The sequence below is a fragment of the Scyliorhinus torazame genome, chromosome 10 (assembly GCF_047496885.1).
Source record: "Scyliorhinus torazame isolate Kashiwa2021f chromosome 10, sScyTor2.1, whole genome shotgun sequence".
NCBI lineage: Eukaryota > Metazoa > Chordata > Chondrichthyes > Carcharhiniformes > Scyliorhinidae > Scyliorhinus > Scyliorhinus torazame.
Genome location: NC_092716.1, coordinates 320387 through 345541, shown reverse-complemented (window position 1 = coordinate 345541; position 25155 = coordinate 320387). Strand labels below are relative to the sequence as shown.

General features: G+C 48.7%; 1 protein-coding gene across 1 annotated transcript in view; it reads right to left on the bottom strand.

Annotated features, from left to right (window-relative positions):
* tat (tyrosine aminotransferase) overlaps positions 1-25155 on the bottom strand; it is a 231511-nt gene that overhangs the window by 164467 nt on the left and 41889 nt on the right. The window contains exon 6 of the mRNA XM_072517709.1: positions 12940-13078. Coding sequence (XP_072373810.1) covers positions 12940-13078 — 139 coding nt within the window. The remainder of the gene's footprint in view (positions 1-12939; positions 13079-25155) is intronic.

The following is a 25155-nucleotide window of genomic DNA, read 5'->3' as shown; positions in this document are numbered from 1 at the left end:
CCACCGTGGGGGCACCCCCCGGGGTCAGATCGCCCCGCGCCCCCCCCCAGGACCCCGGAGCCCGCCCACGCTGCCTGGTCCCGCCGGTAAATACCAGGTTTGATTTACGTCGGCGGGACAGGCAATTCCTGGGCGGGACTTCGGCCCATCCGGGCCGGAGAATCCAGCGGGGGGTCCCGCCAACCGGCGCGGCTGGATTCCCGCCCCCGCCCAATCTCCGGGAGCGGAGACTTCGGCGGGGGCGGGGGCGGGATTCACGGCGGCCAACGGCCATTCTCCGACCCGGCGGGGGGTCGGAGAATGACGCCCCCTATTTCTGACTGTAAGGGGCCTACATTAGTTTTTATCAATCTTTTTCTCTTTACATACCTATAGAGACACTTTCAAATTGTATTTTCCCCTTAATCAATCCCTTGGTCTGCCTTTGCTGAATTTTAAACTGTTCCCAATCCTCAGGTCTATTGCTTTTTCGTGCTAATTTGTATGCCGCCTCTTTGAATCTAATACTATCTCTAATTTCCCCTGTTCGCCATGGTGGCCACAGTTCACTTTCTACTCTTGCGCCAAATAGGAATAAACAACTTTTGGAGTTCACCTATTTGTTCCTTGAATGCTGCAATTGCCTGTCCGCTGTCCTTCCTTTCAGTAATGTTTCCCAGTCCATACTCATATCATCAGTTACCTTTATTGGGTTTCAGGACCCTGGTCTCAGAATCAACTACTTCACTATCCAACTTGATAAAGAATTCTATCATATTATGGTCACTCATCCCCAAGGGTTCTCTCACAACTGGATTGCCAACTAATCCTCTCTCATTGCACAACAGCCAGTCCAAGATGGCCAGTCCCTTGTTGGTTCCTCAACGTATTGGTCCAGAAATCCATCCTGTATGCACTCCAGAAATTCCTCCTCTGTTGTACTGTGACTAATTTAAGCCACCCAATCAATATGCAGATTAAAGTCACCCATAATCACAGATGTTCCTTGATCACACACATCTCTGATTTCCTGTTGAATGCTATTCCCAACGTTACCCTGCAGTTTGCTGGTCTGTGTACCACCCCAACAAATCTAATGACACAGCGGGATGGGAGGGAAATGTTTTTACATTCGCAAGTGGTAATGAGGGGGATGGGAGGAGAGATAATAAATGATTTCAAAAGGAATTTGCATGTTCTCCTGATGGAAATAAACTTGCAGAGCTCTGGGGATAGATTGGGGGAATAGGGCTGAATGAAATGCTTTACACAGAGTCACAAGGTCTCAATGAGCTGAAAGATATCTTTCCATAAAAACTGTGTTTCTAAGATCAATGACGAGACAGATTTGTTGCCATGAGTTGAGAAGCAGAGACACAGATTTAAGTGAGTGTTTGGAACTATGTTCATCAAAAGGTGGGAGAAACAGAGGATGCGATCTCACGGAAAAGTTTCAAAGTGTCACATGTGGCGGGTTTTGCCGGGAGTTTCACCAAGGCTCTTCCGGTGAGTTCTAACGACACTTTGTCACTTTTTTTGGCCCTGGGGAGTTTCTCCCCAGTCAAATCCACACTTGGAATTATTTTCCTCACTGCGGAGCTGAACCCGCTGCCAGGTCGGCTCCTCAGAGATCGGGCTGCCGTTTTGAAAGGGTGTCCCAATCTTTAAGTTTTTTAAATTCATTCATGGGACGTAGGAGTCGCTGGCTGGGCCAACATTTATTGCCCATCCCTAATTGCCCTTGAGAGGGCATTTAAGAGTCAAACATACTCTGTGGGTCTGGAGTCACATGTAGGCCAGACCAGGTAAGAATGGCAGATTTTTTTCCCCAAAAGGATAATATTGAACCAGGTGGGTTTTTACGACAATTGACAATGGTTTTATGGTCATCATTAGACTTTTAATTCCAGATTTTTTTTTTTTTTTAAATATGTTTTATTGAATTTTTTTTCCCAAACAACAATTTTTCCCTCTTACAAAGCAAACGCAACAATAACAATACAGAAATTTTTAACAATACACAAGTAACAAAACCCCTTTATCTTTGACCTAAACTAAACTAAACCCCCCCTTCCCCCTCCCCCCCTTCCCCCTGGGTTGCTGCTGCTGGTCATCTGTCTTCCCTCTAACGTTCCCCTAGGTAGTCGAGAAATGGCTGCCACCGCCTGGTGAACCCTTGAGCCGATTCTCTCAGGGCAAACTTTATCTGCTCCAGTTTAATGAACCCCGCCGTATCATTTACCCAGGCCTCCAGTCCGGGGGGTTTCGCCTCCTTCCACATGAGTAGGATCCTGCGCCGGGCTACTAGGGACGCAAAGGCCACAACATCGGCCTCTTTCGCCTCCTGCACTCCCGGCTCTTCCGCAACTCCAAATAGAGCTAACCCCCAGCCTGGTTTGACCCGGGCCTTCACCACCCGCGAAATCACTCCCGTCACTCCCTTCCAATACCCTTCCAGTGCCGGGCACGCCCAAAACATATGTGCGTGGTTTGCCGGGCTCCCGCCACACCTCCCACATTTGTCCTCCACTCCAAAGAACCTGCTCAATCTTGCTCCCGTTATGTGTGCTCTATGTAGCACCTTAAATTGAATCAGGCTAAGCCTGGCGCATGAGGAAGAGGAATTTACCCTGCTTAGGGCATCAGCCCACATTCCCTCCTCTATCTCCTCCCCGAGTTCTTCTTCCCACTTTCCTTTTAGTTCGCCCACCGACTCCTCCCCCTCTTCCCTCATCTCTCGGTAAATCTCTGACACCTTGCCCTCTCCGACCCACACCCCTGAAAGCACCCTGTCCTGTATCCCCTGTGTCGGGAGCAACGGAAATTCCCTCACCTGTTGTCTAGTAAACGCCCTCACCTGCATATATCTCAAGAAATTTCCCCGGGGCAACTTATACTTTTCCTCCAATGCTCCCAAGCTCGCAAAAGTCCCATCTATAAATAAATCTCCCACCCTCCTAATTCCCAACTGGTACCAGCTCTGAAATCCTCCATCCATTCTTCCTGGGGCGAACTTATGGTTGTTCCTGATTGGGGACCCCACCAGGGCTCCCCGCACCCCTCTCTGTCGCCTCCACTGTCCCCAGATATTCAATGTTGCCACCACCACCGGGTTTGTGGTAAACTTTTTAGGTGAGATCGGCAGCGGCGCCGTCACCAGCGCCTCTAAACTCGTCCCTTTACAGGACTTTCTCTCCAGTCTTTTCCACGCCGCTCCCTCACCCTCCATCATCCATTTACGTATCATTGCCACATTGGCGGCCCAATAGTAATCGCCCAAGTTCGGTAGTGCCAATCCTCCTCTGTCCCTACTACGCTGAAGGAACCCCCTCCTTACTCTCGGAACTTTCCCTGCCCACACGAAGCTCGTGATGCTCCTGTCTATTTTATTAAAAAAGGTCTTGGTGATTAGTATAGGGAGACATTGAAATACAAATAAGAACCTCGGGAGGACCATCATCTTAATTGCTTGCACCCTGCCCGCCAGCGATAGAGGCTGCATGTCCCACCTCTTGAAGTCCTCCTCCATTTGTTCTACCAACCGTGTCAGATTAAGTCTGTGCAAGGTTCCCCAGCTCCTAGCGATCTGAATCCCCAGGTATCGGAAGTTTCTTTCCACTTTCCTTAGAGGCAAGCCTTCTATCTCTCTACTCTGGTCCCCTGGATGTATCACAAATAATTCACTCTTCCCCATGTTTAGCTTCTTCCCCGAGATATCCCCGAACCCCCTCAAAATTTGCATAACCTCTATCATCCCCCCTGCTGGGTCCGACACGTATAACAATAGGTCATCCGCGTATAACGAGACTCGTTGTTCTTCTCCCCCTCTAATCACCCCTCTCCATTTCCTGGAGTCTCTCAACGCCATGGCCAGAGGTTCAATTGCCAACGCGAACAACAATGGAGACAGCGGGCATCCCTGACTTGTTCCCCTATATAGTCGGAAATACTCCGATCTATGTCGACCTGTAACTACGCTTGCCGTTGGAGCCCCATAAAGAAGTCTAACCCAGTTTGGGGCATACACATTAACCAACACGACCTCCATTCCCTCCAGCCTGCCACTCACCATTACATATCTACCTCCGCTATCTGCTACGATGTTCTTTGCTTCAAATGCTACCCGTTTCCCCACCAAAATGGCCACCCCTCTGTTCTTTGCGTCCAGTCCTGAGTGGAACACCTGTCCCACCCATCCTTTCCTTAGCCTAACTTGGTCCGCCACCTTTAGGTGCGTCTCTTGGAGCATAACCACGTCTGCCCTTAGTCCTTTCAAATGCGCGAGCGCTCGGGCCCTTTTTATCGGTCCGTTCAGTCCTCTCACGTTCCACGTGATCAGCCTCGCTAGGGGGCTACCTGCCCCCCTCCCGTGTCGACTAGCCATCACCTTCTCTAGGCCAGTCCCATATCCCGCCTCCGCGCTCCCGTAATTCCAGATTTTTATTGAATTTCACCATCTGCAGTGTCGGGATTTGACCCCGGGTCTCCAGATCATTGCTCTGGGTCTCTGGATTACTCATCCAGTGACAATACCACTAGGCCACAGCCTCCCCCACATCCCTCATCCATGGACAATGTCACCCCGCACACACAGGGGCATACCTCCTCCCCTGCCCCCCACACCTCACTGTGCGATGTCTGAGGGTCCCCACCCTTTCCCACACCCCTTTTGGGCACCCCATTCTAGGAACCCCACCCTTCACCCCCCCAACCTTCCAAGGGCCCCTTCATACCCGCCCTGCAAACCCCCCCCCTTCATACACCCCCACCATCCTCCTTTCATGGGCATGGGCCCCTCAGACCCCGACTCTTGGCACAGCCGCCCTGTACCGTGGTAATATTCCACCTGGCTTTTCAGTGCCATACAGGCACCTTGGCAATGGGGGTGGCAGCATCAAGTTTCCCGCCTTAGAACATAGAACATAGAAAATACAGCACAGAACAGGCCCTTCGGCCCACGATGTTGTGCCGAACCTTTGTCCTAGATTAATCATAGATTATCATCGAATTTACAGTGCAGAAGGAGGCCATTCGGCCCATTGAGTCTGCACCGGCTCTTGGAAAGAGCACCCTACCCAAGGTCAACACCGCCACCCTATCCCCACAACCCAGTAACCCCACCCAACATAAGGGCAATTTTGGACACTAACGGCAATTTATCCTGGCCAATCCACCTAACCTGCACATCTTTGGACTGTGGGAGGAAACCGGAGCACCCGGAGGAAACCCACGCAGACACGGGGAGGACGTGCAGACTCCGCACAGGCAGTGACCCAAGCCGGAATCGAACCTGGGACCTTAGAGCTGTGAAGCAATTGTGCTACCCACAATGCTACCGTGCTGCCCTTAACAACAAATTAATCTACACTCCATCATTCTACCGTAATCCATGTACCTATCCAATAGCCGCTTGAAGGTCCCTAATGTTTCCGACTCAACTACATCCACAGGCAGTGCAGTCCATGCCCCCACGACGCTCTGGTAAAGAACCTACCTCTGACATCCCCCCTATATTTCCACCATGCACCTTAAATTTATGTCCCCTTGTAATGGTTTGTTCCACCCGGGGTAAATGTCTCTGACTGTCTACTCTATCTATTCCCCTGATCATCTTATAAACCTCTATCAAGTCGCCCCTCATCCTTCTCCGTTCTAATGAGAAAAGGCGGCGCACCCCCAACCTTTCCTCGTAAGACCTACTCTCCATTCCAGGCAACATCCTGGTAAAATCTCCTTTGCACCTTTTCCAAAGCTTCCACATCCTTCCTAAAATGAGGTGACCAGAACTGTACACAGTACTCCAAATGTGGTCTTACCAAGGTTTTGTACAGTTGCATCATCACCTCACGGCTCTTAAATTCAATCACTCTGTTAATGAACGCGAGCACACCATAGGCCTTCTTCACAGCTCTATCCACTTGAGTGGCAACTTTCAAAGATCTATGAACATAGACCCCAAGATCTCTCTGCTCCTCCACATTGCCAAGAATCCTACCGTTAACCCTGTATTCCACATTCATATTTGTCCTTCCAAAATGGACAACCTCACACTTTTCAGGGTTAAACTCCATCTGCCACTTCTCAGCCCTGCTCTGCATCCTATCTGTGTCTCTTTGCAGCCGACAACAGCCCTCCTTACTATCCGCAACTCTACCAATCTTCGTATTGTCTGCAAATTTATTGACCCACCCTTCAACTCCCTCATCCAAGTCATTAATGAAAATCACAAACAGCAGAGGACCCAGAACTGATCCCTGCGGTACGCCACTGGTAACTGGGATCCAGGCTGAATATTTGCCATCCACCACCGCTCTCTGACTTCTATCGGTTGGCCAGTTTGTTATCCAACTGGCCACATTTCCCACTATCCCATGCCTCCTTACTTTCTGCATAAGCCTACCATGGGGAACCTTATCAAATGCCTTACTAAAATCCATGTACACTACATCCACTGCTTTACCTTCATCCACATGCTTGGTCATCTCCTCAAAGAATTCAATAAGACTTGTATGGCAAGACCTACCCCTCACAAATCCGTGCTGACTATCCCTAATCAAGCAGTGTCTTTCCAGATGCTCAGAAATCCTATCCCTCAGTACCCTTTCCATTACTTTGCCTACCACTGAAGTAAGACTAACTGGCCTGTAATTCCCAGGGTTATCCCTAGTCCCTTTTTTGAACAGGGGCACGGCATTCACCACTCTCCAATCCCCTGGTACCACCCCTGTTGACAGTGAGGACGAAAAGATCATTGCCAACAGCTCTGCAATTTCATCTCTTGCTTCCCATAGAATCCTTGGATATATCCCGTCAGGCCTGGGGGACTTGTCTATCCTCAAGTTTTTCAAAATGCCCAACACATCTTCCTTCCTGACAAGTATCTCCTCGAGCTTACCAGTCTGTTTCGCACTGTCCTCTCCAACAATATGGCCCCTCTCATTTGTAAATACAGAAGAAAAGTACTCGTTCAAGACCTCTCCTATCTCTTCAGACTCAATACACAATCTCCCGCTACTGTCCTTGATCGGACCTACCCTCGCTCTAGTCATTCTCATATTTCTCACATATGTGTAAAGGGCCTTGGGGTTTTCCTTGATCCTACCCGCCAAAGATTTTTCATGCCCTCTCTTAGCTCTCCTAATCCCTTTCTTCAGTTCCCTCCTGACTATCTTGTATCCCTCCTTCCCCCCATCTGAACCTTGTTTCCTCAGCCTTACATAAGTCTCCTTCTTCCTCTTAACAAGACATTCAACCTCTCTTGTCAACCATGGTTCCCTCACTCTACCATCTCTTCCCTGCCTGACAGGAACATACATATCAAGGACACGTAGTACCTGTTCCTTGAACAAGTTCCACATTTCACTTGTGTCCTTCCCTGACAGCCTATGTTCCCAACTTATGCACTTCAATTCTTGTCTGACAGCATCATATTTACCTTTCCCCCAATTGTAAACCTTGCCCTGTTGCATACACCTATCCCTCTCCATTACTAAAGTGAAAGTCACAGGGGATGTCCCGGAGGACTGGAGAATAGCCAATGTTGTTCCTCTGTTTAAGAAGGGTAGCAAGGATAATCCCGGGAACTACAGGCCGGTGAGCCTTACTTCAGTGGTAGGGAAATTACTGGAGAGAATTCTTCGAGACAGGATCGACTCCCATTTGGAAGCAAATGGACGTATTAGTGAGAGGCAGCACGGTTTTGTGAAGGGGAGGTCGTGTCTCACTAACTTGATAGAGTTTTTCGAGGAGGTCACTAAGATGATTGATGCAGGTAGGGCAGTAGATGTTGTCTATATGGACTTCAGTAAGGCCTTTGACAAGGTCCCTCATGGTAGACTAGTACAAAAGGTGAAGTCACACGGGATCAGGGATGAACTGGCAAGGTGGATACAGAACTGGCTAGGCCATAGAAGGCAGAGGGTAGCAATGGAGGGATGCTTTTCTAATTGGAGGGCTGTGACCAGTGGTGTTCCACAGGGATCAGTGTTGGGACCTTTGCTGTTTGTAGTATATATAAATGATTTGGAGGAAAATGTAACTGGTCTGATTACTAAGTTTGCACACGACACAAAGGTTGGTGGAATTGCGGATAGCGATGAGGACTGTCAGAGGATACAGCAGGATTTAGATTGTCTGGAGACTTGGGCGGAGAGATGGCAGATGGAGTTTAATCCGGACAAATGTGAGGTAATGCATTTTGGAAGGGCTAATGCAGGTAGGGAATATACAGTGAATGGTAGAACCCTCAAGAGTATTGAAAGTCAAAGAGATCTAGGAGTACAGGTCCACAGGTCATTGAAAGGGGCAACACAGGTGGAGAAGGTAGTCAAGAAGGCATACGGCATGCTTGCCTTCATTGGCCGGGGCATTGAGTATAAGAATTGGCAAGTCATGTTGCAGCTGTATAGAACCTTAGTTAGGCCACACTTGGAGTATAGTGTTCAATTCTGGTCGCCACACTACCAGAAGGATGTGGAGGCTTTAGAGAGGGTGCAGAAGAGATTTACCAGAATGTTGCCTGGTATGGAGGGCATAAGCTATGAGGAGCGATTGAATAAACTCGGTTTGTTCTCACTGGAACGAAGGAGGTTGAGGGGCGACCTGATAGAGGTATACAAAATTATGAAGGGCATAGACAGAGTGGATAGTCAGAGGCTTTTCCCCAGGGTAGAGGGGTCAATTACTTGGGGGCATAGGTTTAAGGTGAGAGGGGCAAGGTTTAGAGTAGATGTACGAGGCAAGTTTTTTACGCAGAGGGTAGTGGGTGCCTGGAACTCACTACCGGAGGAGGTAGTGGAAGCAGGGACGATAGGGACATTTAAGGGGCATCTTGACAAATATATGAATAGGATGGGAATAGAAGGATACGGACCCAGGAAGTGTAGAAGATTGTAGTTTAGTCGGGCAGTATGGTCGGCACGGGCTTGGAGGGCCGAAGGGCCTGTTCCTGTGCTGTACATTTCTTTGTTCTTTGTTCTTTGTAATTGTGGTTACTATCTCCAAAATGCTCCCCCACTAACACATCTATCACTTGCCCTGGTTCATTACCAAGTACCAAATCCAATTTGGCCTCCCCTCTGATCAGACAATCTACATACTGTGTTGGAAAAGCTTCCTGGACACACTGCACAAACACCACCCCATCCAAACTATTTGATCTAAAGAGTTTCCACTCAATATTTGGGAAGTTAAAATCACCCATGACTACTACCCTGTGACTTCTGCACCTTTCCAAAATCTGTTTCCCAATCTGTTCCTCCACATCTCTGCTGCTATTGGGGGGCCTATAGAAAACTCCTAACAAGGTGACTGCTCCTTTCCTATTTCTGACTTCAACCCATACTGCCTCAATAGGGTGATACTCCTCGAACTGCCTTTCTGCAGCTGTTATACTATCTCTAATTAACAATGCCACCCTCCCCACCTCTTTTACCACCCTCCCTAATCTTATTGGAACATCTATAACCAGGGACCTCCAACAACCATTTCTGCCCCTCTTCTATCCAAGTTTCCGTGATGGCCACCACATCATAGTCCCAAGTACTGATCCATGCCTTAAGTTCAATCACCATGGGCGAAATTCCCCCCCAACGGCGCGATGTCCGCCGACTGGTGCCCAAATCGGCGCCAATCAGACGGGCATCGCGCCGCCCCAAAGGTGCGGAATGCTCCGCATCTTTGGGGGCCGAGCCCCAACATTGAGGGGCTAGGCCGACGGCGGAGGGATTTCCGCCCCGCCAGCTGGCGGAAATGGCGTTTGTTGCCCCGCCAGCTGGCGCGGAAATGCGGAGCATGCGCGGGAGCGTCTGCGGCCGCTGACAGTTTCCCGGCGCATGTGCGGGAGCGTCAGCGGCCGCTGACAGTTTCCCGCGCATGCGCAGTGGGGAGAGTCACTTCCGCCTCCGCCATGGTGGAGGCCGTTGTGGAGGCGGAAGGGAAAGAGTGCCCCCATGGCACAGGCCCGCCCGCGGATCGGTGGGCCCCGATCGCGGGCCAGGCCACCGTGGGGGCACCCCCCGGGGTCAGATCGCCCCGCCCCCCCCCCCAGGACCCCGCCCGCCCATGTCGCCTGGTCCCGCCGGTAAATACCAGCTTTGATTTACGCCGGCGGGACAGGCAATTTCTGGGCGGGACTTCGGCCCATCCGGGCCGGAGAATTGATCGGGGGGTCCCGCCAACCGGCGCGGCCCGATTCCCGCCCCCGCCCAATCTCCGGTACCGGAGACTTTAGCGGGGGCGGGGGCGGGATTCACGGCGGCCAACGGCCATTCTCCGACCCGGCGGGGGGTCGGAGAATGACGCCCCTTATTCCTGATGCTTCTTGCGTTGAAGTATACACACTTCAACCCGTCTCCGTGCCTGCAAGTACTCTCCTTTGTCAGTGTTCCCTTCCCCACTGCCTCATTACACGCTTTGGCGTCCTGAATATCGGCTACCTTAGTTGCTGGACTACAAATCCGGTTCCCATTCCCCTGCCAAATTAGGTTAAACCCTCCCGAAGAGTACTAGCAAACCTCCCTCCCAGGATATTGGTGCCCCTCTGGTTCAGATGCAACCCGTCCTTCTTGTACAGGTCCCACCTTCCCCAGAATGCGCTCCAATTATCCAAATACCTGAAGCCCTCCCTCCTACACCATTCCTGCAGCCACGTGTTCAACTGCACTCTGTCCCTCTTCCAAGCTTCGCTATCATGTGGCACCGGCAACAAACCAGAGATGACAACTCTGTCTGTCCTGGCTTTTAACTTCCAGCCTAACTCCCTAAACTCATTTATTACCTCCACATCCCTTTTCCTACCTACGTCGTTGGTACCAATGTGCACCACGACTTCTGGCTGCTCCCCCTCCCCTTCAGGACCCTGAAGATGCGATCCGAGACATCTCTGGCACCCGGGAGTCAACATACGTTCCGGGAGTCTCGCTTGTGACCACAGAATCTCCGATCTATTCTCCTAACCATTGAATCTCCTATTACTATTGCTTTTCTATTCTCCTCCCTTCCCTTCTGAGCCCCAGAGCCAGACTCAGTGCCAGAGACCTGGCTGCTAGGGCCTTCCCCCGGTAGGTCATCCCCCCCAACAGCATCCAAAATGGTATACTTGTTTTGAAGGGGAACGGCCACGAGGGATCCTTGCACTGTCTGCCTGTTCATTTTCTTTCCCCTGACTGTAACCCAGCTACTCTTGTCCTGCACCTTGGGTGTGGTTACCTCCCTGTAACTCTTCCCTATAACCCCCTCTGCCTCCCAGATGATCCGAAGTTCATCCAGCTCCGGCTCCAGTTCCCTAACACGGTCTCTGAGGAGCTGGAGTTGGGTGCACTTCCCGCAGGTATAGTCAGTGGGGACACCGGTGGTATCCCTCACCACCCACATCCTACAGGAGGAGCATGCAACTGGCCTAGCCTCCATCCCCTCTTACCTTACAGAATATAGCTGCCCTGTAGACCAACTGGACCTCCACCCTCCCTCTCTGCTCCCAGTCAGCTGCACTCTCTGTAAACTCCTGGCTCCCTTCTCGCTCTTTGCGGAAATGAAATGAAAGGAGCACCTTGCTCCCTCCTCACCTAACTCCCTCAGTCACCAAAGTCTCACTATAACACTCAAATGCACCAAATTCAGCGCTCAGTGCAAACAAAGACTGCACTGTAGCTGGATCTTGCAGTACCATGGTGCCTGCATTCACAGGGGAGAGCCAGGGACTACCCTTCCCTGTCCCTGACCACCCAGGGGCCTCCGATGGCTCAGGACCGCCCCCCCGCCCACATTCCATCCTGCCTGGTCTACATTTGTGTGTGGACCAGTACTGAACGTCACCCAGCTGGGGACTCCCTGGGTAGTTCATTAGATGCCGGGAGCCTGGTAGATTCCAGGTGAGCACAGCGAACTGGGTTTAAAACCGACTTAGGCGAGAGGGGCTTGGTCACGCCCATTGTGTGCGGGATCCTGATCGTGGCACCTTGTGAGACCTGGGTAGAACTCGCGAGACAGACTGGCAATTGGGAAGCCCGTGAGAGACCTCTCCTGGGATCTACCGCCTGTGTTGTGCTCCCGCTCGGGCGCATTGCAGCCGGTTATCGTGCCAGAGTCTTTGAATATTTTTAAGGCAAAGGTCATTGATAATAAGGGGTGAAAGGTTATTATGGTGGACAGGAGGTCACAATTAGATCAGCTTCTGTACTCTGAATTCTATGAAATTACATAATTTGTATGTATGTTTGTATGTTGATGCACGATCAATGACCACTAAACTGAAGGCTTTAATAATCTGGATGGTTCCCCAGCAGCTCAGGTACAGAGTGAGGGCTGCTGGGGCGGCACGGGTTCTTATACCCCACCTATCAGGGCGGAGCTATTATACTCTCTAGCCAATAGCAAGCATATAGGTTCTACCAATGGTACTTCAGCCTCTCAGGTACCGTAATACCTATAATACCACATATGTGACATGGGGGGGCAGGGGGTGTAGATCTATCCCCCCCCCCCAACACCTCCGTCTCACCTGAAGACTCTCTACCCTGGGAATATTGAGCTGCCTGTCTGCCCCTTTTTAACCATGTCTCCGTGATCGCACAAATATCATACCCATGTGTTAGTCAACACCGTCAATTCATCGGCCTTACCCAAAACACTCCTTGCATTAAAATGAATACCATCCAGCTATGCCATGCACATGTCTATCTTTGCTCTTCCAGACTGACTTGGTTTTTCTTCGATATTTAGTTGTGCGTCACCCCACTGATGTACCTCCACACTCTAACCCACCCTCCTTCACTCTGCAAATTTGCTATTGCACCCCTTCTGCTACAACTTGTGGGAGATATTTTCATGACTGTTACTCGCCCATCATTCAAAAGCAGCTCTCTGAAGTCCCCCCCCCCCCCCCCCCCCCAGTGATAACCCCAATCTATAGCCACAGACACTGTCCCTTGGTTTGAAAAATGTTCAACCTGCAGTACTAACCAGCGATGATCTTTTGGAGATGGGATTTACTGAACACAGAGCCACAGGGGTTGGAGGGATTGTTCACAATGATGCAGGCGGTTTTATCATCAATCAATCCTTCCATTTGCTTCAAGTCAATTTCCCAGGATTTTTCTGGCTGTAATCAGTCAAAATAAAATCACAATCAATTTCTCAGCATCTATTAGCAAAAGTGAGTGTGAATAGGCCAGTAATAGACACACTAGGCCAGTAAGAGACACACTACATAGAACATAGAACATAGAACATTACAGCGCAGTATAGGCCCTTCGGCCCTCGATGTTGCGCCGACCTGTGAAACCACTTTAAAGCCCATCTACACTATTCCCTTATCGTCCATAAAGGCCAGTAATAGGCACATTAGGCCAGTAATAGACACACTAGACCAGTAATAGACACACTAGGCCAGTAATAGACACATTAGGCCAGTAATAGACACACTAGGCCAGTAATAGACACACTAGGCCAGTATAGACACACTAGGTCAGTAATAGGCACACTAGGGCAGTAATAGACACACTAGGGCAGTAATAGACACACTAGGCCAGTAATAGGCACACTAGACCAGTAATAGGCACACTAGGCCAGTAATAGACACACTAGGCCAGTAATAGGCACTCTAGGCCAGTAATAGACACATTAGGCCAGTAATAGACACACTAGGCCAGTAATAGACACACTAGGCCAGTATAGACACACTAGGCCAGTAATAGGCACACTAGGCCAGTAATAGGCACACTAGGCCAGTGATAGGCACACTAGGCCAGTAATAGACACATTAGGCCAGTAATAGACACACTAGGCCAGTAATAGACACACTAGGCCAGTAATAGACACATTAGGCCAGTAATAGGCACACTAGATCAGTAATAGACACACTAGGCCAGTAATAGGCACACTAGACCAGTAATAGGCACACTAGGGCAGTAATAGACACACTAGGCCAGTAATAGACACACTAGGCCAGTAATAGACACACTAGGCCAGTAATAGACACACTAGGCCAGTAATAGACACACTAGGCCAGTAATAGACACACTAGGCCAGTAATAGGCACACTAGGGCAGTAATAGACACACTAGGCCAGTAATAGACACACTAGGCCAGTAATAGACACACTAGGCCAGTAATAGACACACTACGCCAGTAATAGGCACACTAGGCCAGTAATAGGCACACTAGGCCAGTAATAGACACACTAGGCCAGTAATAGACACACTAGGCCAGTAATAGACACATTAGGCCAGTAATAGACACACTAGGCCAGTAATAGACACACTAGGCCAGTATAGACACACTAGGCCAGTAATAGGCACACTAGGCCAGTAATAGACACACTAGGCCAGTAATAGACACACGTGGCCAGTAATAGGCATACTAGGCCAGTAATAGGCACACTAGGCCAGTAATAGGCACACTAGGCCAGTAATAGACACATTAGGCCAGTAATAGACACACTAGGCCAGTAATAGACACACTAGGCCAGTATAGGCACACTAGGCCAGTAATAGACACACTAGGCCAGTAATAGACACACTAGGCCAGTAATAGACACACTAGGCCAGTAATAGACACACTAGGCCAGTATAGGCACACTAGGCCAGTAATAGACACACTAGGCCAGTAATAGACACACTAGGCCAGTATAGGCACACTAGGCCAGTAATAGACACACGTGGCCAGTAATAGACACACTAGGCCAGTAATAGACACATTAGGCCAGTAATAGGCATACTAGGCCAGTAATAGACACACTAGGCCAGTAATAGATGCACGTGGCCAGTAATAGACACACTAGGCCAGTAATAGGCACACTAGATCAGTAATAGACACACTAGGCCAGTAATAGGGACACTAGACCAGTAATAGGCACACTAGGGCAGTAATAGACACACTAGGCCAGTAATAGGCACTCTAGGCCAGTAATAGACACACTAGGCCAGTAATAGACACACTAGGCCAGTAATAGACACACTAGGCCAGTAATAGACACATTAGGCCAGTAGTAGACACACTAGGCCAGTAATAGACACACTAGGCCAGTATAGACACACTACGCCAGTAATAGGCACACTAGGCCAGTAATAGGCACACTAGGCCAGTAATAGACACACTAGGCCAGTAATAGACACACTAGGCCAGTAATAGACACACTAGGCCAGTAATAGACACACTAGGCCAGTATAGACACACTAGGCCAGTAATAGGCACACTAGGCCAGTAATAGACACACTAGGCCAGTAATAGACACACGTGGCCAGTAATAGGCATACTAGGCCAGTAATAGACACTCTAGGCCAGTAATAGACACATTAGGCCAGTAATAGACACACTAGGCCAGTAATAGGCACACTAGGCCAGTAATAGGCACACTAGGCCAGTAATAGACACATTAGGCCAGTAATAGACACACTAGGCCAGTAATAGACACACTAGGCCAGTATAGGCACACTAGGCCAGTAATAGACACACTAGGCCAGTAATAGACACACTAGGCCAGTAATAGACACACTAGGCCAGTATAGGCACACTAGGCCAGTAATAGACACACTAGGCCAGTAATAGACACACTAGGCCAGTATAGGCACACTAGGCCAGTAATAGACACACGTGGCCAGTAATAGACACACTAGGCCAGTAATAGACACATTAGGCCAGTAATAGGCATACTAGGCCAGTAATAGACACACTAGGCCAGTAATAGATACACGTGGCCAGTAATAGACACACTAGGCCAGTAATAGACACATTAGGCCAGTAATAGACACACTAGACCAGTAATAGACACATTAGGCCAGTAATAGGCATACTAGGCCAGTAATAGGCATACTAGGCCAGTACTAGACACACGTGGCCAGTAATAGACACACTAGGCCAGTAATAGACACACGTGGCCAGTATAGGCACACTAGGCCAGTAATAGACATACTAGGCCAGTAATAGACACACTAGGCCAGTAATAGACACACGTGGCCAGTATAGGCACACTAGGCCAGTAATAGACACATTAGGCCAGTAATAGACACACTAGGCCAGTAATAGACACACTAGGCCAGTATAGGCACACTAGGCCAGTAATAGACACACTAGGCCAGTAATAGACACACTAGGCCAGTAATAGACACACTAGGCCAGTAATAGACACACTAGCCCAGTAATAGACACACTAGGCCAGTAATAGGCACACTAGGCCAGTAATAGACACACGTGGCCAGTAATAGACACACTAGGCCAGTAATAGACACACGTGGCCAGTAATAGACACACGTGGCCAGTAATAGACACACTAGGCCAGTAATAGACACACTAGGCCAGTAATAGACACACATGGCCAGTAATAGACACACTAGGCCAGTAATAGACACACTAGGCCAGTAATAGACACATGTGGCCATTAATAGACACACGTGGCCAGTAATAGACACACTAGGCCAGCAATAGACACACTAGGCCAGTAATAGACACACATGGCCAGTAATAGACACACTAGGCCAGTAATAGACACACTAGGCCAGTAATAGACACACGTGGCCAGTAATAGACACACTAGGCCAGTGATAGACAATCTAGGCCAGTAATAGACACACTAGGCCAGTAATAGACACACTAGGCCAGTATAGACACACTAGGCCAGTAATAGACACACTAGGCCAGTAATTGACACACTAGGCCAGTAATTGACACACGTGGCCAGTTATAGACACACTAGGCCAGTAATAGACACACTAGGCCAGTAATAGACACATGTCGCCAGTAATGGACACACTAGGCCAGTAACAGACACACGTGGCCAGTAATAGACACACTAGGCCAGTAATAGACACATGTCGCCAGTAATAGACACATGTCGCCAGTAATGGACACACTAGGCCAGTAACAGACACACGTGGCCAGTAATAGACACACTAGGCCAGTAATAGACACATGTCGCCAGTAATGGACACACTAGGCCAGTAACAGACACACGTGGCCAGTAATAGACACACTAGGCCAGTAATAAACACATGTCGCCAGTAATGGACACACTAGGCCAGTAACAGACACACGTGGCCAGTAATAGACACACTAGGCCAGTAATAGACACATTAGGCCAGTAATAGACACACTCGGCCAGTAACAGACACACGTGGCCAGTAATAGACACACTAGAGTACAAATACAAAAACTGAATGTGTGACTAACCAACAGTTTACACATTATATGGAATGAGATATCGTACACACGATACATGGTATAACATATTATACACCACCGTGTAAGAGTATAACTCACAGTACCAGCAATATGAATGGGCAACAAATGGTGGATTTGCCAAAAACACTCACATCCCATGGAGCAATAAAAAGACAAGATGGCACGGTGGCTCTCTGGTGTGGGGGTGACATGTTGGGAGGGCAGTTGAGGGTTAGGGGATAGTGTGGGATCTTGGGTTCATGGATGGTGGTGTTGGTGAAGCGACAACAAAGTTGTGCTCAACCTGTACAGAGATCTGGTTGGGTCACAGCTGAAATGTTGGGCTGGATTCCTCAACCGGGTGCTTCCCGGCGACGCCGTTCGCTGGTGGCGGGATTCTCTACTCCCGCTGCCTGTCAATGGGATTTCCCATTGTAACCATCCCACACTGCCGGGTAACCCATGGGCGGGGGCGTGCCACCGGCAGAAACAGAGAATCCCAACTCCGGATATTGTTTCTCCCACCAATCGGCGCACTTTGGGAGGAATTAATGTGGCAGGGGGATGGGAACCAGATTAGGAAGTTAGAGGTCAGTAAAGAGGCAGCAACTAAAGCCAATAAGGTACTAGATAATAAACTCAATGTGACTAAGGGGAAGAGTAGACAAGGAAGAGATGATGAACGCAAAGGGACAGGTGGTCTGAGGTGCATTTGTTTCAATGCGAGAAGAGTAGCAGGTAAGGCAGATGAACTTAGGGCTTGGATTAGTATATGGGAATATGATGTTATTGGTATTATGGAGACTTGGTTGAGGGACGGGCAAGACTGGCAATTAAATATCCCAGGGTATAGATGCTTCAGGAGGGATAGAGGGGAGGTCAAATGGGTGAGGAGTTGCATTACTGGTCAGAGATGATATCCCAGCTGTGATTAAGGAGGGCACGATGGAGGATTCGAGCACTGAGGCAATATGGGTAGAGCTAAGAAATAGGAAGGGTGCACTAATATTGTTGGGACTTTACTACAGGCCTCCCAAAAGTGAGCGTGAAGTCGAGGTAGAAATACGTAGAGAGATTATAGAAAAATGTAGGAGCAATAGGGTGGTCGTGATGGGAGATTTTAACTTCCCCAACATTGAATGGGACTCATGTAGTGTTGGAGGCGTAGATGGAGCAGAATTTGTAAGGAGCATCCAGGAGAGTTTTTTAGAGCAGTATGTAAACAGTCCAACTCGGGAAGGGGCCATACTGGACCTGGTGTTGGGGAATGATTCCGGCCAGGTGGTAAAAGTTTCAGTCGGTGATTACTTTGGGAATATCGAACACAATTCTGTAAGTTTTAGAATACTCATGGACATTGAAAACAGCACGAGTGGAGAGAAAGCCGGGAGATTTAAAAAGCGCGGGAGGAGAGACAGCCGGGACATTGAAAACAGCGCGAGTGGAGAGAGAGCCGGGAGATTTAAAAAGCGCGGGAGGAGAGAAAGCCGGGAGATTTAAAAAGTGCGGGAGATTTAAAAAGCGCGGGAGGAAAGAGAGCCAGGACATTGAAAACAGCGCGAGAGGAGAGAGAGCCGGGAGATTTAAAAAGCGCAGGAGCTGCGAGTCAGAGCGGAGATTTAAAAAGATCGCGGCCTAGTTTCGGGAGCCATTCGGAGGAGGAGGAGCAGTCTCTGTCAGGGTGAGAACCTGAGAACATCTAAGACACTCAGAAGGTAAGAAGGTAAGTAAGTGATTTTTACTCATTTTTACTTTTATACCTTTTTCAAATTGTGTGTGTCGGGGGGAAACTGAAGTGACATCACAGAAAAGCTGTGACCTGAGTGGCTGGTTGGGAATCTACACTAAATTAAAAAAATTAAGCATTGGTAACTAATTAAACATAATTACTTAATTATAATTTAGAGGGGTATCTAAGCCAGAGATTGGAGAGTACTATATTTAGCTTTCGCATTTATATTAGAAATCAAATGCTAGGAAACAGATAGTTAACAGTAACTAAAAAAAATGTTAAACTGTTAATTTTAATTAATTGACGCAATGTCAGTTAGAGGGGTGCAGTGCTCTGACTGTGAGATGTGGCAGGTCCGGGAGGCTTCCAGCGTCCCGGATGGCTTCATCTGCAGAAAGTGCACCCAACTGGAGCTCCTCACAGACCGCATGGTTCGGTTGGAGCAGCAATTGGATGCACTTAGGAGCATGCAGGTGGCGGAAAGCGTCATAGATCGCAGTTATATAAATGTGATCACACCCAAGGTGAAGGCAGAGAAATGGGTGACCACCAGAAAGGGCAGGCAGTCAGTGCAGGAATCCCCTGTGGTTGTCCCCCTCTCGAACAGGTATACCCCTTTGGATACTGTCGGGGGGGGGGGGGATAGCCTATCAGGGGAAAACAGCAGCAGCCAGAGCAGTGGCACCACGGCTGGCTCTGATGTTCAGAAGGGAGGGTCAAAGCGCAGAAGAGCAATAGTAATAGGGGACTCTATAGTCAGGGGCACAGATAGGCGCTTCTGTGGACGTGAAAGAGACTCCAGGATGGTATGTTGCCTCCCTGGTGCCAGGATGTCTCCGAACGGGTAGAGGGCATCCTGAAGGGGGAGGGCAAACAGGCAGCGGTCGTTGCACATATTGGTACTAACGGCATAGGCAGGAAGGGGCATGAGGTCCTGCAGCAGGAGTTCAGGGAGCTAGGCAGAAAGTTAAAAGACAGGACCTCTAGGGTTGTAATCTCGGGATTACTCCCTGTGCCACGTGCCAGTGAGGCTAGAAATAGGAAGATAGAGCAGCTAAACACGTGGCTAAACAGCTGGTGTAGGAGGGAGGGTTTCCGTTATCTGGACCACTGGGAGCTCTTCTGGGGCAGGTGTGACCTATACAAGAAGGACCGGTTGCATCTAAATTGGAGAGGCATAAATATCCTGGCCGCGAGGTATGCTAGTGTCACACGGGAGGGTTTAAACTAGTATGGCAGGGGGGTGGGCACGGGAGCAATAGGTCAGAAGGTGAGAGCATTGAGGGAGAACTAGGGAATAGGGACAGTGGGGCTCTGAGGCAGAGCAGACAGGGAGAAGTTGCTGAACACAGCAACACAGTGCATATGTTTTAATGCAAGAAGTATTACGGGTAAGGCAGATGAACTTAGAGCTTGGATTAATACTTGGAACTATGATGTTGTTGCCAGTACAGAGATCGAGTTGAGGGAAGGGCAGGATTGGCAGCTAAACGTTCCAGGATTTAGATGTTTCAGGCGGGGTAGAGGGGGATGTAGAAGGGGTGGCGGAGTTGCGCTACTGGTTAGGGAGAATATCACAGCTGTACTATGGGAGGACACCTCAGAGGGCAGTGAGGCTATATGGGTAGAGATCAGGAATAAGAAGGGTGCAGTCACAATGTTGGGGGTTTACTACAGGCCTCCCAACAGCCAGCGGGAGATAGAGGAGCAGATAGGTAGACAGATTTTGGAAAAGAGTAAAAACAACAGGGTTGTGGTGATGGGAGACTTCAACTTCCCCAATATTGACTGGGACTCACTTAGTGCCAGAGGCTTAGACGGGGCGGAGTTTGTAAGGAGCATCCAGGGGGGCTTCTTAAAACAATATGTAGACAGTCCAACTAGGCAAGGGGCGGTACTGGACCTGGCATTGGGGAATGAGCCCGGCCAGGTGGTAGAAGTTTCAGTAGGGGAGCATTTCGGGAACAGTGACCACAATTCAGTAAGTTTTAAAGTGCTGGTGGACAAGGATAAGAGTGGTCCTAGGATGAATGTGCTAAATTGGGGGAAGGCTAATTATAACAATATTAGGCGGGAACTGAAGAACATAGATTGGGGGCGGATGTTTGAGGGCAAATCAACATCTGACATGTGGGAGGCTTTCAAGTGTCAGTTGAAAGGAATTCAGGACCGGCATGTTCCTGTGAGGAAGAAGGATAAATACGGCAATTTTCGGGAACCTTGGATAACGAGAGATATTGTATGCCTCGTCAAAAAGAAAAAGGAGGCATATGTCAGGGCTAAAAGGCTGGGAACAGACGAAGCCTGTGTGGAATATAAGGAAAGTAGAAAGCAAGGAGTCAGGAGGGTTAGAAGGGGTCCCGAAAAGTCATTGGCAAATAGGGTTAAGGAAAATCCCAAGGCTTTTAACACGTACATAAAAAGCAAGAGGGTAGCCAGGGAAAGGGTTGGCCCACTGAAGGATAGGCAAGGGAATCTATGTGTGGAGCCAGAGGAAATGGGCAAGGTACTAAATGAATACTTTGCATCAGTATTCACCAAAGAGAAGAAATTGGTAGATGTTGAGTCTGGAGAAGGGTGGGTAGATAGCCTGGGCCACATTGAGATCGAAAAAGACGAGGTGTTGGGTGTCTTAAAAAGTATTAAGGAAGATAAGTCCCCAGGGCCTGATGGGATCTACCCCAGAATACTGAGGGAGGCTGGAGAGGAAATTGCTGAGGTCTTGACAGAAATCTTTGGATCCTTACTGTCTTCAGGTGATGTCCCGGAGGACTGGAGAATAGCCAATGTTGTTCCTCTGTTTAAGAAGGGTAGCAAGGATAATCCAGGGAACTACAGGCAGGTGAGCCTTACTTCAGTGGTCGGGAAATTACTGGAGAGAATTCTTCAAGACAGGATCTACTTCCATTTGGAAGCAAATGGATGTATTAGTGAGAGGCAGCATGGTTTTGTGAAGGGGAGGTCGTGTCTCACTAACTTGATAGAGTTTTTCGAGGAGGGCACAAAGATGATTGATGCAGGTAGGGCAGTGAATGTTGTCTATATGGACTTCAGTAAGGCCTTTGACAAGGTCCCTTATGGTAGACTAGTACAAAAGGTGAAGTCACACGGGATCAGCTGGCAAGGTGGATACAGAACTGGCTAGGTCATAGAAGGCAGAGAGTAGCAATGGAAGGATGCTTTTCTAATTGGAGGGCTGTGACCAGTGGTGTTCCACAGGGATCAGTGCTGGGACCTTTGCTGTTTGTAGTATGTATAAATGATTTGGAGGAAAATGTAACTGGTCTGATTAGTAAGTTTGCAGATGACACAAAGGTTGGTGGAATTGCGGATAGCGATGAGGACTGTCAGAGGATACAGCAGGATTTAGATTGTTTGGAGACTTGGGCGGAGAGATGGCAGATGGAGTTTAATCCGGACAAATGTGAGGTAATGCATTTTGGAAGGTCTAATGCAGGTAGGGAAAAAGGAAGCATACATAAGATCTAGGCGACTTAAATCTGATGAATCTTTGGAGGAATATCGGGAAAGTAGGACAAATCTCAAACGCGCAATAAAGAGGGCTAAAAGGGGTCATGAAATATCTTTGGCTAACAGGGTTAAGGAAAATCCCAAAGCCTTTTATTCGTATATAAGGAGCAAGAGGGTAACTAGAGAAAGGATTGGCCCACTTGAAGACAAAAAAGGGAATTTATGCATGGAGTCAGAGGAAATGGGTGAGATTCTTAATGAGCACTTTGCATCGGTATTCACCAAGGAGAGGGACATGACGAATGTTGAGGCTAAGGATGGATGTTTAAATACTCTAGGTCAAGTCGGCATAAGGAAGGGGGAAGTTTTGGGTATTCAAAAAGGCATTAAGGTGGACAAGTCCCCAGGTCCGGATGGGATCTATCCCAGGTTACTGAGGGAAGCGAGGGAAGAAATAGCTGGGGCCTTAACAGATATCTTTGCAGCATCCTTGAGCACGGGTGAGGTCCCGGAGGACTGGAGAATTGCTAATGTTGTCCCTTTGTTTAAGAAGGGTAGCAGGGATAATCCAGGGAATTATAGACCTGTGAGCTTGACGTCAGTGGTAGGCAAACTGTTGGAGAAGATCTGAGGGATAGGATCTATTCACATTTGGAAGAAAATAGACTTATCAGTGATAGGCAGCATGGTTTTGTGCAGGGAAGGTCATGTCTTCCAAACCTAATAGAATTCTTTGAGGAAGTGACAACGTTAATTGATGAGGGAAGGGCTGTAGATGTCATATACATGGACTTTAGTAAGGCGTTTGATAAAGTTTCCCATGGCAGGTTGATGGAAAAAGTGAAGTCGTATGGGGTTCAGGGTGTACTAGCTAGATGGCTGGGCAACAGGAGACAGAGAGTAGTGGTGGAAGGGAGTGTCTCAAAACGGAGAAAGGTGACTAGTGGTGTTCCACAGGGATCCGTGCTCGGACCACTGTTGTTTGTGATATACATAAATGATCTGGACGAAGGTATAGGTGGTCTGATTAGCAAGTTTGCAGATGATACTAAGATTGGTGGAGTTGCAGATAGCGAGGACTGTCAGAGAATACAGCAAAATATAAATAGATTGGAGAGTTGGGCAGAGAAATGGCAGATGGAGTTCAATCCAGGCAAATGCGAGGTGATGCATTTTGGAAGATCTAATTCAAGAGCGGACTATACGGTCAATGGAAGAGTCCTGGGGAAAATTGATGTACAGAGAGATCTGGGAGTTCAGGTCCATTGTACCCTGAAGGTGGCAATGTAGGTCGATAGAGTGGTCAAGAAGGCATACAGCATGCTTGCCTTCATCGGACGGGGTATTGAGTACAAGAGTCGGCAGGTCATGTTACAGTTGTATAGGACTTTGGTTAGGCCACATTTGGAATACTGCGTGCAGTTCTGGTCCCCACATGACCAGAAGGATGTGGATGCTTTAGAGAGGGTGCAGAGGAGGTTCACCAGGATGTTGCCTGGCATGGAGGGTGCTGGCTATGAAGAAAGGTTGAGTAGATTAGGATTGTTTTCGTTGGAAAGATGGAGGTTGAGGGGAGACCTGATTGAGGTCTACAAAATTATGAGAGGTATGGACAGGGTGGATAGTAACAAGCTTTTTCCAAGAGTGGGGGTGTCAATTACAAGGGGTCACGATTTCAAGGTGAGAGGGGGAAAGTTTAAGGGAGAGGTGCGCGGAAAGTTTTTTACGCAGAGGGTGGTGGGTGCCTGGAACGCTTTGCCAGCGGAGGTGGCAGAGGCGATAGCATCATTTAAGATGCATCTAGACAGATATATGAATGGGCGGGGAACAGAGGGAAGTAGATCCTTGGAAAATAGGTGACAGGTTTAGATAAAGGATCTGGATCGGCGCAGGCTGGGAGGGCCGAAGGGCCTGTTCCTGTGCTGTAATTTTCTTTGTTCTTTGTTCTTTTGAATTTGTATTTCTTGCGAGGGTGTGTGGGGGGCAAGGGGGGCGGGGGGCGGTGGGGGGGCTCTGGGTGCAGGGTTGGGTTGGAGAAGCAGGATTTCTTCTGAGAGTACAGGAGATTGGGGAGACTGTATAGAATTGTAAAAAATTATAACAGGTTTAGAAAAGGTGGACAAAGAAAATTTATTGATATTATCTGTTGGTTCTAAGGAAGAGGGAACATAGATATATTTCTCAAAAAGCATAATGTACAGCAGACAGAGTGGGTTATTGCTTCAACTGCAAGTACTGTAGGTTTTCTTTACAGAGTCATTATGGCGCAGAAGGAGGCCATTCGGCCTATCAAGTCTCGGATTAGGATTAGGGTTAGGGTTAGGGTTAGGGTTAGGGTGGCTCTCTTTGGAGCAATGCAATCTGTCCCATTTCCCACTATATCCCCATTGCCATCTGAATGTACTTTGATCTAATGTCCATCTGATTTCCTTTGGAAATCATTCATCTTCTTCTTTTCCACTATCCTCATAGGCAGCAAGTTCCAGGCCATTACCACTGACTGTATTAAAAAGTTATTCATCATATCCCTGCACCGAGTGCAGAACATGCTCTGGCTGGGGGGACTTCAATGTCCATCACCAAGAGTGGCTCGGTGATACCACCACAGACCGAGTTGGCCGGGTCCGAAAGCTGCTGGACTGGGACTGCAGCAGGTGGTGAGGGAACCAACACGAGGGAAAAACATACTTGACCTAATCCTCACCAACCTGCCTGCTGCAGATGCGTCTGTCCATGACAAAGTAAACAAAGGATAAGTTTGGGAAGTTTAGGGAGCCTTGCAAAACGAGGGATACTGTGAACCTAGTCAAAAGAAAAAG